We start from the raw sequence: 18,517 nt of genomic DNA, 5'->3' as shown, positions 1-18,517 counted from the left end.
TGTCCAAGCGAATCGTCGAGGAAATTAATCACATCGGGATAGTACAATGTTCAGATTTTATTACACTTGAGCGAACATTAACTTGCGTTAAGTTTATATGCAGACACTTTTACTTACCATTTACAGCTTAACGTAAAGACAATGATCGAAATTGTATGAATAATTTCTTTAAAAAAATGTAGAGGATGATCATCATCATCCTGCCCTTATCCAATTTTATTTGGGGTCGGCGAACATGTCTTCTTCATCCATACTTCTCTGTCTGACGTCATCTCACAAGTAACATTCTACCCAGCCATATCGTCTTTCACACTATCCATCGTTTCTTTGGTCAAATGTAGAAATGGTGATAACAAGAATAATTATATTATAAAGAATTATATTGATACACGCTGCATGGTGCTTCTGAGAAATTGTAGAAAGAAAAATGCGAGATCTTTTTATTTGACCCGACCGAGGTCATTCATCCCCGGGATCTCTTGATTTATACAAGTCAGTTAATAGATCACTGAGCCAGTTAAATGTTATGCTAGTAGGAACAAAAATATATTTATTTAGCGATATAGGAAAACAAATACGACCCTTTCTTATCCTTAATGTAAATTTCTAGATATTACTACAACCTATACAATGCAATATTAATAATATTTATGAAATTAATTAGTTTTAATTATAACGTTTTCTTATTCCATCATTTTCTTATTTCATAATACAATCATATGAAAATAAGCAAAATGTTTTGGCCGAGTGCTAGGTATTAATTGAGTCAAATTTCTGACCGCGAGTTCTGTCCTTCCGCAGAGGAAGACAAATTCTAAGTAAAGTTTACAATTAACGATATTCCTGGCAGAAAAACACTATTCATTGTTTAACATAAAGAAAATATCTGTTTGTATATTTATTAAAAAGTAGGATACATTAAGTTGTTTTTTTTTTTTAAGATAGAATCTGTATTAGATTTATTTGTTCTTCTATATTAATCCTGTTATCATTTTATCAAGTACTACTTTAGGTTTAACTAAGTCATATTAGTCAATTTATAATTTTGACATGTGTTTTCGTCATTACTCAAGGGAAACTTGTGTATCGAGCCTGAATAATGATGAAGGGGATTATTTATGGAGCAAACTTGGGTTATTTGTTACCAGCCATAACACGGTATTAGTTACGTGTTTCATTATTAATTAATTTTGCCGTTTTTATGAGAAAATATATGTTTATAATAATAAGATGTAGTAGTAAAATGTTAATGCTAACCTAATGGTTACCTGGTGGTAGGGTGTTGTGCAAGAACATTTGTGTAAGTTTGGCCGAAAAGGAGGTTGACATATAGTCAAACTCTTTAATGACTTTTGTATGCAAACAAAATTTGAAATTAATAAAAATAAATTAGAGAATAAAATTTAAAAGTAGAATGAGACATCTATCACCATCATTCGTATTGGAAACAAATATAATTGATATACAAATATCAATAAATAAAAAAAATTGTCTTTGCATAATAAATATAATAGATAAATTAATGAGGAATATCTTATGAATGAAGTATATAATTTATACAGCCCGAAACAAAGGTTCTATATAACCAAAACATACATATCAGCTATCTATCGCTAAACATCAACATTTGGTATTAGTCGGTTTCAGGTGAATGAGCGAATGTAAATACAAAAATGTGTCTCACGTTCCCATTAAACAATACAATGTTAATCATTTAATCACCAAACCGATATGACGAATGCAGACAATTGTACTCTATGCTTTGAATAATAGATCATGGATTGTAATTAATCACCTAACTGCTCACGTGTGCTTCCCCCGTATCTATCATTTTACATTCGCGTTGAAACACGGCCTATTGAAAACGGTAATATAATACGAGGAGGGATGGGAGTGTAATTATTGATATGTTAATAAGTAGTGATGCAACGATTACGAACATTCGACGAATAGTAAATATTTTCATCGCGAATATTATAAACAAACTCTCCAAGGAAAAACTGGCCAAGGAATTTTTTTCATTAGGGCCATGTACATTCGCCTCAGAGAGATATTACTTTTTAGAGAAAAGTAAAAACCCTAAAATAAATCGCCTTGTCAGCGGAAAATTTTAGTTGTTTCAGTAAAATCTCTTAGTAAAAAAGAACAGTTGTTGAATTATTCGTAATGGTTTTTGTATTTGCCAGTTAGTAGGTTTGATAAACGTATTCGTTAAAGTATTATTCGTTACATCACTACTAATAAATGGTTAAATTTCTCAATGTATGAACTTAATAATGTGATGATTCGTTACGGTATCATTTTACAGATTAAAATATCAATTTCGTTTATTGTGTCGGTATTATATATTGTTAAATTAAATTAATTGTATTGTAAAATTAATAGTTTGGGCCTGTAATTTGTATAAAATACCTGTAAAAAGCGTGGAGTTCATGCTCATTGAATTCCATTCCATGCCATGAATAAAATTCCATTGAACTTCTTGTTCGTTTTTTAGGTAGAATCTACATTCAGAATGTTTGGCTTATTGAGCCTAAAATAAAGGACAGAGCACATGTTTGTTTCCAAAGCTGGTAGCGCACTGGCGATGTAAGGAATGGTTAATCTTTCTTACAGCACCAATGTCTATGGGCAGACTCTGGACCATATTTGCTCGAGCATGATCACGAGCAAAGATTATTTGGGTTTTTGTTGAGAACCACAAAAGGAAGATCCATCCAAAAATTTAGCTTTCCCCTAATTTTTCCGAAGTGCAATGTCTTTATTAACTTGACTATGCACTATGATTATAAAAATAAAAATAAATGACTCCTAATGAAATAGCTTAAGCTACTGTTGTAATACCATTAAAAAAACAGTCGAGTCTGCAGTTGCAATTTAAAGGTCACGGTCAAATGTAATTATCTGTAACGTATTTTTTTATTTAACATGTTTGTTTTACGTAATGCGTTTGAAACTGTACATTACACGAACACCAGTTATCGTCTAAGATAAAAAATAAACATATACGTTGATCGTTTATTTATTTATACTATTCGAATACCTAAGCGGTCAATTTCCTCAGTAAATACAAAACTATTGATAGAATAACTTAGGAATGTTTTGAACAGGCCTTCACAACTAAAGAATGTTTTGTTCCGTTTGTTGAATTGAAAAGGTTAACTTGTAATTTATCTGTCATATCAAGTAACACCTTTAGCGTCTTTAATATTAAATGGTTTTCTGATCATTTATAACAACGAGAAGTTGATAGATTTGTAATTTAACTAGTTAATGGTATTGTATTGTTTATTGTATAGGTTTCTTGTTTTGTATTACAGTAATGGTTATAGAGGTTGTCCCAAAATAATTTTGAATAATGTATTGTGGCCACATTATAAACAAAACTAAGTCAATTTGTTAAGTTTTAATATATTTATAAGCAGCTTAATTCATGTTTATAATTATAATATACGTTAGAAGTACTTTCTCGTATTTTACATTACCTTGGTCAGCGGTGAAGGAAAAACCGTGAAGAAACCTGTATATGTCGGATGAAATTCTGCCACATGAGTACCAACCGGTATTGAAGCAGCGTCGCAACGTAGTGGAATAAGTTCCAAACTTTCTCCTTAGTGAAAAGGCTGTTCTACTACTATTGAGCTATCGTACTGTTATGTTGTTGTATGCTTAAATTTTATTTTTCACAAGAAAGAGTTTATGATGTTGCCATTTGCAACTGTATCTATTTTAAGTCTCGTATAAAGATAGCGCTTGTTAGATTTATTTATAAAGCTATTAATTGCTAATCTAGGAACACGGTGACAAATTATGATTGTAAAATAGTCTTTATTGTAAACGAAATAAGGTTTATAAAATCTTATATTTGAATCCTTGCAACTCTTGCACACGTGATGTGAGTTGTGAGTTTTGTAACACATGTTACGTTAGTTTGTATATTAACTGACAAAAGATTTATAATACCGGGGATATTTTATGTAGACATGAATTGTATAGATTGAAACGACTAAATAAGTAGAATATAACGCTTAGATATTTCAATGTTCATTAATTTTATTTTGTAAGTTTAAAAATAAATATTATGACGTAATATGAATTTAATGTTGGCAGGATTGCTTTTAAGTACCACTCGATTATTACTCTAGTGCTTAGTTACATTAACACGTGTTATTGTTGTTTGCTTGTTTTGAAGTTAGTATCACAGCTTTAGGAACGTCACCTTTTTTATTCGTTCCAATCTTTAGCGCCGCATACAAGGTGTAAGAACTATTTAAGTTCGGAGAACCGCGACTAAAGCAAACTCTTGCCTCATAAATTATACAAAATAATGTTCTTAAAATAGGAAATTTCTGTGTTATTGTTTAAAGAATAAGTAAGTCAATGTCGCAAGGGATGTCACAATATCTTAGTTTCAATGGAAACGTTTAACCATTTAAGAATTGTTTGAAGTGACATAACCTACAAGTTTTACACGATGAAGTTATTGAAGTACTTTAGAAATCGTTTAATTAATACTAGAAGCCAAATAGTAAAAAGATATACACATCCTTAATATTCACTAGCTTTAGAGACTAGAGCTAGATGAATTGGTACAAATAATTTAAGACTTTAAGTTCTGAACTAGAACTTGGTTTGCAGTGGTTCCATAAATACAAAATCGCGACTTGTTATCTCTGAATTATCGAAGATACGAACACCGATCATTGTATGCAATACGTCCAAGTTTACAGTACGGTTTTACTGCCCTACAAAGACATACAACAAAGGTACGTGTAGCCAGTATAGTATGCCAAGTCGGACAGTAAATTGACAATACAAATAAATTTGCACATTCATTCAAGTCATTGCATTTGACCAACCCATATTATAATTTGAAAGTTATGTAATGGTTTTAGTATTTGACCAAATTATATCGGCACTAGCCTTTTTTTATCGCATCATAATTATGTTTGGATAAATTGATCGAACGTGATACTTAATACATTTTGTTAAAATAGTGATGCAGTCGTTTTTGAAAAAACACCATTATTTTCGGAATTCACTCTTCCTACTTTATTGAAGTAGGTTCGAGCTTGTACACATTTGTATCAAAATAAAATTGTTACGTTACAGCTTTGAATTGAGTATTACGGCACTACTGGTTCCGAATTTAGTCTTCTAGCTAGAAGAACCGGCAATTCTTTTTCTCAAATGAAATAGATCGGTATATGTCTAGAATTTATGTTTTATTCTCTGAATGGAAAGTAACGAATACTAACTTTACGTTTGATATAGTCTATATATTCTGGTATTATGTAATGAGCCTCATCTACTTTTTTTTTCGGTCAAATTTAATCTCTCTGTATTTTTTTTCGTTTTTAACAATTTCACTTAAAATTATTCATAGTTATATATTTTTAAAATGCATACTATATCTTGCTGTAAAATATTGAATAAAATATTCAAAGAAAATTAAAATTATACGGTAATAATTGTATTCAGTAACACGGGTGTTTGTAATCGGTTAGAGGCATCTCGACCAATTACAAGGTTTTAGCAATTTTACGCTTCAACCGATGCTAAATTAATTAAGAACAATATGCAGACATAATAATTGTCTAGACAGCGTAAAAAATAATAATAATTCAACATTAGTATGAAATTTAAAATTGTTATGATTTCTATAAGTAGGTATTTTAAATCCAAACACTAAGTTCTTATTACTAAATTACTAACTATAAAAATATTAAATAAGAATTTTGGGTTTCGATGAAATAATTCTTCGTGATATTGTACCATTTGTTATCAAATCGTTTTTACAATAACTACGTACACTTAGTTAGCTATAAAACTTTGTATCGCCACGGCGTACGTGTCATTTATTTCGACTTCAAAATATCTTTTTTATGTACAAAATACGTCATGGCATTAACTGAGCTTGAAATATGAGTAAAGCAAGAAGTTAACACGAGACATTGAGAGACTCCAAATGTGAATTTCAAACTCCAACCTAACCAACAATACCAAATGTTTGAAAGTAAGCAGTCCTGATTTTAACAACATTGTACAGCAGGCAATGTGAAAGAAACATAAAAACGCGCACGAAGTCGGTCCAACCCTTTGATGGTACTGTCGATGGTTCGTCCGGGTAGGTACCACACACTCGTCATATACATATTTACATATATTCTACCGCCAAGCAACTATTATAAATATTTAGTATTGTTGTGTTCCGGTTTGAAGGGTAAGTTAACCCTACAATATATAATATCTTAGTTCCCAAGGTCGGTGATGTAAGGAATGGTTAAAATTCCTTGTTAAAATATTTTGGTGGTGTCACTTACCATCAGGTGGCCTATTTGCCCGTCTGCCTTATCTATGTTCTATCTCTTAATATATCTTTTCTTAAAAAAATATTAAAAAAAAAAGAAAAACAAAATACACTAGTTTGTTAAAATGTAGTCTCATCGTTATGCCATGTGCTTGTTTGTAGATTGTTAAGTCTATATAAAGCGTCTCGCCGATAGAGTGAAGAGCGCTGTTGTTATTAATTATGCAGTATCATTGGAACACTAATGCTGTAATATGTATTCATAGCTTGCCTTCATTAGTCAGTCAGGGTCCCAAAGGTGGCAGGTAAAACTGATACAAATTTAATCAGTCAGGTAAAGAAAGTAACCTTGAATGTTTTCTCTTCGCTTAAATATTTAATTGTGTTAAGTAATTAAATTCTATTCTCGTTTCTAATAACTTCTGAAATAAACGTTCTAAATAGGTTGCTTTAATTGATTAAGAGATCAAAATATGATGTACATAACATTATTATATTATATATTTAAATTTTATTTTTCACAATTAGGAATATTTTACATTTATTCCACGAATTTTACGACCATTTTTTCTTTACTATACCTTGGTACGAATTTCGTTACTTACACAGTATATAGAAAGATACATTTAATATTATGTGTGTAAAATTATCATTAATGATGAATTTAAATCTCTTTTTCACTACTTTAATTATATCTTACGGCAGAAAACTAGGAAATAGATTGTTTTATTATAAATATACCTAATACCAATTCATTACAGTCTAAAATACCAACGTACCTATAATAAATATATATATATGTATTAAATTAAAAATAATATTCCTTTAAATAATATGCGATAAAACAATAATGCAATTAAAATTGTTTATTTCCTCACTTCTCATTTTAAATCAATATTAATTAATAAAAAATAAAAAAAACCTTTTTTATTTATCAATCGAATTCTTACAACGGTTAAAAACTTGTATCCATCCAAAGAATACATTAATATAAACTGGTGAAAGTCGAGAGAATAAGTGCGCTTACCAAAAATAAATTGTTTTGTACATGGCTGTAAGTATTGTAGCTGTATTTATTGAAAGTTATTCTTGAAAATATTGATTCGAAATAAAACACAAAAAGAAAATAGGTTTTATTTAAAATATAGTTTAAATTTTTGAATCAATAATTTGAATATTTCAAATAGTTTGTTACTAGAATTTCTATCGCAGTAGATACATTTTACTTTCATCGGGAGGTTAGCAAGCTATTCGTATAACGTCCAGCTCGTTTTGTCGACCTTTTTGCTCTAGAGTCACGGATGCCTATAAAAGGCTACGTCCAGATAACATTATTCCATATAATGCATCCTCATCCCTTTGAAAAGGAAAGTTGTATAACGTTTTTTTGTAATCGTTTCCCTTTTAAGGATAGTGAGTTTTATTGCAAAATCCGAGGGAGAGACCATCGACAGTACCATCAAAGGGTTGGACCGACTTCGTGCGCGCTTTTATGTTTCTTTCACATCGCCTGCTGTACAATGTTGTTAAAATCACGACTGCTTACTTTCAGACCATTTGTGATGAAAACAAATCATTGGGAACAATTGCTGTCGTAATACACTTTGACACGTTGGAATAAGTCACAAATTTCAATAACACAGAAACTTTTTTTTTTTGCGTTAATTCATTCGATGTTAAAGATATGAAGATGGTACCGCTGATAGCGCTTAGTTTACATACAATTGTATGTGTGTTTTATACCTATTCATTTTGCAACATATTTTATAAAATTTTTGTTTCGTTTATTTTTCTTATTATTTCATAAATATAGCGACAATGTATAACAAATACATTGTCGCTATATTTATGAAATATTTACTCGAACGATAACTACGTATTTTTAAACAATACAAACAAAAGTCGATCATTATATTTTGTACTATTAATCTAAAATTACGTATATTATAAACCTAAGGAAAACTATTATATAATTAAAAATAAAATGTCAGATATATTAGAAAGAGATATGTTTTATTTGAAAGAAAGGTGAATTCCATTTAGCTCTATTCAAAATAATTATTTAGGCGTCCTCAATAAGAAATCCAAAATGCATTCGGCTGCGCAAGTTCAAATTGAACTCGTCCTGCAGGGCGCGTACGCACGTTCCTCGAGCCAGTGCGCCGGCGCCGACGTTTCCGATCGGACGATTGGATAGTGCGATTGTGAATTGCGAAAATACCGCAAACTTAATACGTATTTAAGCTTGGTACCGCTCGAGTGACCAGCCATACAAGTGCACCTTTCTTAGCCCACATATAAGATTAAAGGATTTTTTATTGAGTGAAATGTGAAGTAGGTAACTCATGGATCTTATTGGCTTTTGTTACACTATTACTGTGACGTTTAGAATTAAACTCGCAATGTACTTCTGGTTTGCTTAATTGAAGTTCATTGACCTATGTATTTTTTTCTATATTTACAAGGAATCGATCGTGATTAATTAATAGCAGTTATTAACAGTGAATTAGTTATGAATCATTTTAACTTCTGTTTAACTTGTCAAACAACAAATGATCTAATCAACACCCACTAAAGATTATCGTAATTTCGTCATTTTCTAATTACTATTCATAAAAAAAAAACGAACCAATACTATTATATTTTAAACATATTTCAGATATGGATAATAATGGTGTTCATATTTCTCTGCGTCTTTAAAATATGTAAAGACAGTGTTCCGTATAACAATGGGTCGCAAAGTTCAGGTGTGCAATTATTTCGCGATGATACTCCGTCTTGACAAGTCCTCGGTTTATGAGCATGACATTCCTTGGCTGGCTGCCATGATGTTCAATGTTGGCGGTCTTTTACACAATAATATATACATATATACAATACTAATGCATAATCATTTTTATATCTCACCAACTTTAACGGCTTTTTGATATTATATGACGATATATAAAGAAATAATTTAATATACGTAAAAGAATTGTATTTTGTTTTTTAATTTGATTCGTTATAATTATTTGTTACTTGTTTAACATTGAAGATAAAAAAGGTTTTGTATATATTATACATTACTACTTATGTAATTTCATAATAAAATTTCAACTGAAACAGTAATAAGCTATCAAGAATTATATTAAATTGTTCTTAATTTACCGATAATCGTGCAACAAGTAATAAACATATATTTTAATTAAATGATATTAATTACGCTACGTTTTAAAACATTTATGTTTTAATCTGTCAGTTCTTTGACTTCGCTAAGCAAATATTGAACATTTTGTATTGACTGCAAAATCTATTGTTACAAACAAAACTGATACATGTATGTTTACAGAGGTGTATTTATTTTGTGTCAGCGCTATCTGTACCTATAAAGTTACTACTTGTTTACAAGATAACAAACTTAGAACAATATACATACCAACATATTTAAAAGTTGAACGAAACCGAAATATTTATTTGTAAATTGTTAGGAATATAATATATTTAATATCAAAATTATATACTCATATTAATAACTAATAAATACTTTACAAAATGTCGTACGGAAACCTTCAACAATTAAAATTATAATAATGATAATTTTAAACATTGGCCATATAATCTGAGACTTTAACATACCAAAAATACATATTAAAAAAAAGTTTTTAAATTTAGAATTAAAATCGAATGTATTCAGACTTAAGTTTACGTTTTTACATCAAGTTTAAAAAATAACATATAAAGGATGAGCTATGACCTAAGAATTAAATGTCATCACTTGTATCAAATCGACGTTGCCTTTTAGGGAAACCAATAAATACCAGTGAGTAAATGACTAAGCCATATAAGAAACGCAGTTCCTATATGTATATGTAATTGGTCCTCGAACTTGAGGCCTACAACTTTATACATAATCTTATAGTTGTTTTCGGATCCAATAGAATCTGTATGACCTCATTGAGTTGTTGACGGAATTCGATCATTTAAAAAAAATGTACTAAAATTTATAAATTGGGCATATTAAAGTTTGCATATATCCTAAAATGATATTATAGGAAAAAGTAGTGTTTTTAGTTATTGCCTTTATTAATTAAATTCAATTATCAACAAAGCGTTATTAATACTTAATGTAACCAACAACATTCAATTAATATTTTTCAGATAATATTCTTATAGTAACGGGACGGGAACTTATCTACTCGTTGAATATTTATGAAGAGATTATTTTACGAAGCTACATTGTTTCTTTTATAAAATATTGCCGGTCAGTTTCGTATGTTGGTTGAGAGAGGTTGGGGAGGTACCTTAACTGTATATTCAATTCTGTAATGCTTGTTAACTGATTTGATTTGAAAATAAACTCGGAATAGTATTCGAATCATAGAAATTCAAGCCGTTAAAAAAATAGAACAGTTTTTTTCATTTTTAATGCCCGGCGATTTAACAAACACATTTTTTTATAGTAATTATATTGTTAATAAATGTTTTCTAAATTTTACACTTAGGTCGAAGGAAATGACATTAACAGGAAACTATCGCAGATAAAACACGACGATCTCTAGATATTGTAGCTTATAAATTATAATCGGCGTAGACGTTGTCTCGCAATTATCCCAGCCAGATCCGAGATAAAGTTATCCGTTAACAGTAAACGACCCGTGCTATAATCACGCTCGGCCAATTTTATGGCACATTTTGAGAATTGTTTTATATTTTATTTATAGCCTCGATGTATCTCTTTCATTAAATATTATTTAAAAAAGTAAAATAGCTTGTAAATTTCACGAAAGTTTATTTCACCGGTGGAGCAGCGAGATGGAATAAGGGTGGAATAAGAGATTTTCATTTGACATGATATGAATTTAATTCATTCAACATAAATTAAACACATGAAAGTTAAGTGATGCCTGAATTCGAACCCACAACCATCTAACCGCTAAGATACACGTGTTGCCCACTGCCAAATGGGCTTAATAAAAATGATTGCGTCAGTTTAATCACATCATTATAATTATAAATGAACCAATTTTATTATTTAGTTATTAGCTATAAATTCAATCTTATCGTAACTTATGATATCAATAAAGTCTATAATTCATATAAATCATAATTACAAAATATGTCTTAGATAAATTACTCGCGACAACATTAAGCAATATTTAAGTGCTTATAATAAAATTATATGTTCTAATATTATAATGTTATGTGATAGTTCTTATTAATACAATAATATTAGTACAACCCCCATTATTCTTACTACGAGGCGAAACCCTGTTTTCTGTAAAGGAAAGTCGTTGGAGTACATTTCACTACGTTCCTGCATTGTAGGTTTAACGATGTTTGAGAATAGTTATAGCATAACTACCTAAATGGTCTAGATAAATTACATAATGAAAATTAATAAAAAAAATATATTACATTTTGGTATAATTATTATCGATCATCAACAAGAGCTTAGTAGCTTTGGTATATTTTCATCCTACTTATTTATTCTAGAAGACTTTATTTTGTATGTAGTAAAATAATTTTAATATTACTTATTCAATACAAGTTGTCGTCCGCGGCTTTGCCTACTTTTACGAGTTTTATTGTCAGGTGTTATGCATAAAAAAGTAGCCTATGTCCTTCCTTGGAGTTTAAGCTTGCTTCACACCAAATTTCAATAATTTTATGTTCAGAGGCTTGTGTGAATGATCAACAGAGAGACAGACACACAGTTATAGCATTTATAATATTAGTGAGGATTACAACAAAATTAAATATTAAACCAGTTTTATCAACCGAGTGAGATGAATTGTTACACATCCGTTTTCATCAATATATTTATTAATAAAAACTGATATAAAGCCTGAAATAGAAAACAATGTTGCTATGTTCCTACACATCGTTCATCATTGTTATCCTTTTTTCAAAAAAAAAAATTAAATACTATTTAAAAAAAAAAAAATTAAATTTTACACCAAATTGATACAAGAGTTTCAGGTAATAGGTTCGATTATATCTATTATTTTATTATAGTGTCCACCGTGACTCAAAGGCAGACGAACTAACTGAACACCGAATGCTCCCAATTAATATCGCTATTTCCCTATTAAAATTCAAATGAATATGTAGTTTGTTTTGTAAAATCTGTTTTTAAAGTGAGATTTGAAAACAGTTCTAATGTTACAAATTAAAATAATCCATTGGAAGTTTGATAAGAACATTATAACAGGTTAGTATATTTCGAAAAATGATACACCAATCAGACAAATTTCGTTTGAGATTTGTTTGTAAGTGGTTCGTTGAATAAACACTTGAGGCTATTTTTATTGAAAGTAATGGCCAAATTGCTATAAAATTTATACCAGCCTTGAGCTATATGCGTTTTATTACGTTGCTATTTCTATGTAACAGTTTATTTTCATTGAATTATATAGTACTGAAATATGGTCAACAATCCCAGTTTTGTCTCTGGTAATTGTTTTATCAATATAATGTCAGTCTTTGCATTTAACATCGTCAGTGAATGTTTTTTTTTAATTAGTAGTATTTATTCTGATACATAGGATGTACGCTTGATGGCGTTTGCCGCTTTGTTTCCACTGGCTTTCACTTTAATTGTATATATTAAGTAACGTTACTATTACTGGTTGATTTTTTGTACTTCCGATCGATATAAGAAATTCTTAACATTGTTACTGCAATTATATTTGACAATATACATATATCTTTTGGCGCGTTCTGATCTTGATAAAATTTGGTAAGAAGCAAACTTGATCTCCAAGGAAGGAGATAGACAACTTTTTTTGCCTAACACGTGACCAACACCTAAAATGCGAGCGACAACTAGTATGAAATATATAAATGAAGGGTATTAAAAATTGTGTTTTTAATTGCTACTGAGCATGAAATAAACTGTAAATGCAAATTTAACACATTATGAGCTGTCATTATCTTGCCTTGCAGTACTTTTGCCTGAATTTAGACTTCAATTAAGATAGACAAAGTCAGTTATAACATTTTAATAATTATATATGTTTTTTCATATTAACAAATTGTATAGGTATAACAATATTTTCATATTTAGTTTTTAATGAAATGATTTTAATGACGCAGGAAACAGTGTATTGGCCAAGTTATTATTTCAATGCACATTACATCGTTACGTGTGGGAGTGTAACATAATTCACTGTATCCCGTTGTTAGAAGGGATAGTATGGTGGTGGTCACTCTGCCGTGACGTTCTTCCATTTAGTTTATGTGTTACTATCCGTGGTAAAACAAATGCCTATACGAATTTGTTAAAAATAATGTGAAATATTTGTTTTTTAATGGCGATAAAATTATTGGAATTGCATATGATTCTTAGGACAGCTATGAACATCGAACTAGATTATTAAAGAGTTTTTTTTTTTAATTTCTCTTTAATTTTAGACAAAAGTCCTTATAATTGTGCAAACATTTAATACGTATGAAATAGTGTCAGTGTAACACCAGTGAGTATTTATTATGTGATAAATTTAAAGAGTTTGTGATAGTGAAACGATGTTAATAACGAAGTACACTGCGATACTTCTGGAAAGCGCTAGAAGTGCTGAAGCAAGGAACGCTGTATCGAGATCTAATCGAGGTGTCGCTGATGCCGATTGGTCATCCTCGTTAGATAGCGTTCCAAATCGAAGACGACAATGGAGACGTCGGCACGTGGCACACAGGTTTGTTTTACTCTTAATTAGATTAAACTTGGGCACTGTGTGAAGAGTTAGCAGTGTTAGTGAATTAAAAAAAAAATCTATGCTAATTTAATATTTTGTTATTATACGTTTTAAGATTTACTAATTTATATTATTATTATTTTTTATTAATAATTACATAATATATTTTATATTCCGTACGTTTGATTTACTATATACTAGCTAATATAATATATACTATATACAAAACAATATTTTGAGGAAAAAAAAATACTCTTAAATGTTTGTATTTCGGTTCAGTAGTTTCGGAGAACTGTAAGACGTTTAATAGGGCGCATAAAAAAGCACAGGGCATGCGACCAGTGAGTCATCACTCCGCTTGATCCGCAAGATCCGCTTTGCACGTTTTTATTATTTTGTTTGTGTCACTGTTTAAAAAACGGTATAATGCTTTAATTGTACCTGCACAAAGCCGACGTTAAGCTCCTATAAAACACTTCGCACTAAGTATTTTAATTATAATTGTTATGGATGTAATTTGTTACTCTTACCTGCTTCGTCGGTCGATTGTCGTCTAGGTTATAAGGCCGTAGATTCCCATGTTCTTGGTTCAAACCCCTGTCCATAAAAAGTTATTGAGTTAATTTTTCAAGAAGTCCAGAAGTTAAGAGTTTGTTATTGTTCACGCTTCCGCGACCCTAAAAGCACGTGAAGCCTCTGATTTTGTTTCTGAACATTTTCTTGTCTTTTGTTTTCTTTCTTTGCTATTCTACTTGATAATGAGTTAAGGAATAGAGTACTTACGCATTTTCATAATATGTGTTGCGCAGCTTGCTAGTTTCTAGAAATCAGCTAGAAGGAATCTTTTTTAATAATATTGTAATATTTACACGTAATATGTGTTCAATATTATTAACAAAATAGTAATTTATCTGAAATGATATAGTGAAGGCCGAACAGTTACCACACGATGGACATAATCAGTTTGTACTCCTAATGCAATACTCGTAATTTGCTAAACCAGTAAAATCGTGACCGCAACAGGTGCGACTGTCGAAATATCGTGTAAATCAATATCGAGTTTCTTACTTTTGCAGTTGTTAAAGTGTGCCTTTAGTACTGCGGTCGACACACTAACAGTATTAGTAGTAGTAAAAAAGATTTTTCCGAAATACAATAACGCAAAGGTCTGTGAATCCTTTCAATATTTTTTTTTCAAAACAAAATCAAATCAAATCAATTTTGTTCAAGTAAACTTCACAATGAAGCGTTTTTGAATCGTCGATATCAAAATACTACCACCGTTTCGGAAAGCAGCCTCCAGCGAGTAGAAACGGCAAGAAACACGCATAGTTGCTCTTTTCAAATATACAGATTAACAATGCTGTATTTTTACAATAATTAGTGTCTTGTGATGGATAGACTCGGGTAGTCTAAATCCAGGCGTTTTTTTCTAAAAAGTACTCTTTTAATGAATAATAAGACTTATTTATTATTTCCCCCTGTAACTTCGATTCCGCTATCTACGCTCTCATCGTGTTATATGCTATAAGCCCAATCTAAGTAAGCTAACAAAATAGTTATAAATGATATGATATATTGCGCAATATTCACATTCGTATCTTTAGTGTACTGCCGAAATTACCCAAACTCTCCGCTTTTGTTCCCGGAAACTTCATCTACCCACTACCAATGACACTAATTTTTCGTCAGCCAACTTAGATAGCTAATGTGAAATGTTTCAAGAATATCTATAAATTTCACGTCTTGTCTCACCATGTGTATTATATCGTTTTAAATAACTGATTTTATTCATGCACTATTCGTTTGTTTGCAGTTTTATGAACTAGTTTTAGGTTTTCGTTGTAATGCAACAACTTTTAAGAATACCAGTGTTATGACAGCTAGATATAACGACTGGACTTATCATCAAAGCTGTTCATTCATGACATACATTACCAACAAATCAACATTTTTCCCATTGTCTTCCGCGTTCATTTTAAACGTTTGAATAAACAAGTACGACGCATTAGAGATTCATCGGATGCATCCATGCTTTAAAGAGAAGTAGAATCGAGACGTGTACTATAATTGCATTTTTATTAGTATCAATTGTGGTGGCCTGTTTGCTTAGTTACTGATTTGTATTCGAGTGTTTCAACCCGCATTAAAGATTAATTCAGCATGACAAGAATAACCACCTTAAAATTTTTCGAACGGTTTCTTTGATGCTTTGTAAGTGACTTTCAAGTAAATATCTTTAAATGTTATTCACACAGATGCGATAAGTTTACGTTAATGACGAATTTTGTAATGTGTTTTGAAATTTGTTCACATAATGTTAAGTGACAAATTATATGTATATTGTATATGTGTGTGAGCGTGCGTGCGTGCGTGCGTGTGTGTGTATGTATGTGTGTATACTTATCAACCGCGAGTACTTGTTTTGTGCTAGTTATATTTTACAGCTATCTTCAAGGATTTTTGTTTCTTTATGATGCAGGTAGGCGGATGTGCAAATGGGCCTGATGGTAAGTGGTCACCAACGCCCATAGACAATGGTGCTGTACGAAATATTAACCATCCCTTACATCGCCTATACGCCACCAAACTTGGGAACTGAGATGATATGTCCCTTGTGCCTGTAGTAACACTGGCTTACGCATCTTTCAAAGAGGAACACAACAATACTGGATACTGCTGTTAGGTTAGGTTATTATAGAATATTTTAAGAGTCGGTGGTCTTAACCAGACGTAGAAGCACAAAGCCCTTCCAGCAATGTCTATTTCCAATATAAAAAAAAAAAATCTTTAATCTTGAGAAAAGAACAAGGATCGTTCACCTCAGTCTCGCCTACGGCATAAATTGGTCACATCCTCAATCATTCACGTACATTCGTCTCAATTTAATTTGAAATCTGATTGTTCTGTTCTATCAATTAAATTTATCACACATTTAGAAAATTATTATATTTGATAATAAAAGCTTATTAATGTAATAAGATAGTTTATGATTAACATCAATAATATTCAACACCTATTGTTTCGATGCCATAACAAAGAAAATAGAACATTTAATACAAAAGTTCTTTATTATAAACAATACAAGTATTGCTGTTTGGTGGTAGAATGCGTGATGGGTGGGTGGTGCGCATGCGCAGAGTTGGGTCAACATAATCTAATAATGTGATAAGATTTATATAATAAATATCACAGATTTAATAACAAAAATAAATAACAGCGTTATAGTACATAATACATACTTAGGTACATGTGTGATGTGTGTTACATAAGTCAATGGTATAAGAGCTACCATCTTGTTGCAATGCCTGTCAATTGCGTTTATCTGTTATTATTCATCGATTCCCTGTACAGCGTTAGTCATTTTAGTTGTTTTTAATTTTTGAAAATATATTACGACATTACAGTTGAAATTTAAAAAAATGCTGATGATGAAACGTTTTAACCTTACTAAATTAAAAATATAAAATGGATTTTTTTCTTAGAAAAAGAAAAGGCGGGTGAGCAAATGGACCACCAGATTTTAAGTGGTCACCACCGCCCATAGACATTGGCGCTGTAAGAAATAATAACCTTTCTTTACATACCCAATGCACTACAAATCTTGGAGGTTAAGATGTTACTTGCCAAGAATTTCACTGGATCAGACAGCCTTCAAACCTGGCAAGCAGATTGCTGCTAATAATACAAGTATTGACTTGTATTATTGTGTTTACTTGACAAACTTGCACAGAGCCCTATAACCAAGTAAAAATAAAAGCTTATCTGTTTATAAATAAACCTATTTGTAAGGAACATATTTTTTTGTATACTTATATTCTTTCAAGCAAATGCCTTGAAATTCGAAATTTAAAAGTAAATATTTGTTGTACCGGAATTAGGAATGCATGTAACATACTTTAAAACTAGATTATAGCTTACGACTAATACCCACAGTGATTAGACGAGCACAGGAGTCCGTACCGTAAGAGGGTCAATCCCTATCATTTTACTAGCAAACCGGTCACGCACGGCGCTTTTTGCCAACTTCGCAACTTGGCAAAGTTAACAATTATATTACATAAATGCAACATGCATTTTAAAATACACTGAAGGTTATATAACATTTATAAATAAAGTGTTGTTTCGTTTAAATATACAACATCAACGTTTATTACACCAAGGAGTTAAGTTTTTATGTGAAATATTATTCTGAAAGTTTTTTTTTTAACATACTTATTAGCTTAACCTTAATGTATCTATGTTACGGAATCTTTCAACGTTATTTTAAACATTTCGGTACACTGAACAACCGCCACCATCTTGATCTTGCACACGTTCTAATGACCGATGATATTACCTACAATAATTTAGTATTTTGGCCTAGTAACCTGGCTAGGATCGAAAGGTTAACAAATAAAAATAAAATGGACTGATATTACAGGTTGTATACGTACCATCCTAGTGTAGGTAAATGTTATTATTTCTCGTTTTTTAATACAGAAAAGAGTGATACGATAAAACAAAAAAAAAATCCTAGATAGTTCTTTCATTC

General features: G+C 30.7%; 1 protein-coding gene across 3 annotated transcripts in view; it reads left to right on the top strand.

Annotated features, from left to right (window-relative positions):
- LOC125068774 (protein sprint) overlaps window positions 1-18,517 on the top strand; it is a 210,668-nt gene that overhangs the window by 52,776 nt on the left and 139,375 nt on the right. The window contains exons 1-2 of one of the 3 annotated variants that reach the window (XM_047678080.1): window positions 8,475-8,644; window positions 13,703-13,983. The exons of 1 other annotated variant lie outside the window; for it this stretch is intronic. In XM_047678080.1, coding sequence (XP_047534036.1) covers window positions 13,814-13,983 — 170 coding nt within the window. In that variant the 5' untranslated portion in view covers window positions 8,475-8,644; window positions 13,703-13,813. Of the gene's footprint in view, window positions 1-8,474; window positions 8,645-13,681; window positions 13,984-18,517 lie in introns of those variants that run through there. One more of the 3 variants, XM_047678081.1, reaches the window with a different exon arrangement.

Source organism: Vanessa atalanta, chromosome 14, assembly GCF_905147765.1.
Source record: "Vanessa atalanta chromosome 14, ilVanAtal1.2, whole genome shotgun sequence".
In the NCBI taxonomy this organism is placed as follows: Eukaryota; Metazoa; Arthropoda; class Insecta; order Lepidoptera; family Nymphalidae; genus Vanessa; species Vanessa atalanta.
Note: the sequence above shows the minus strand (reverse complement) of the source record. Positions and strands in the feature narration are given on the sequence as shown.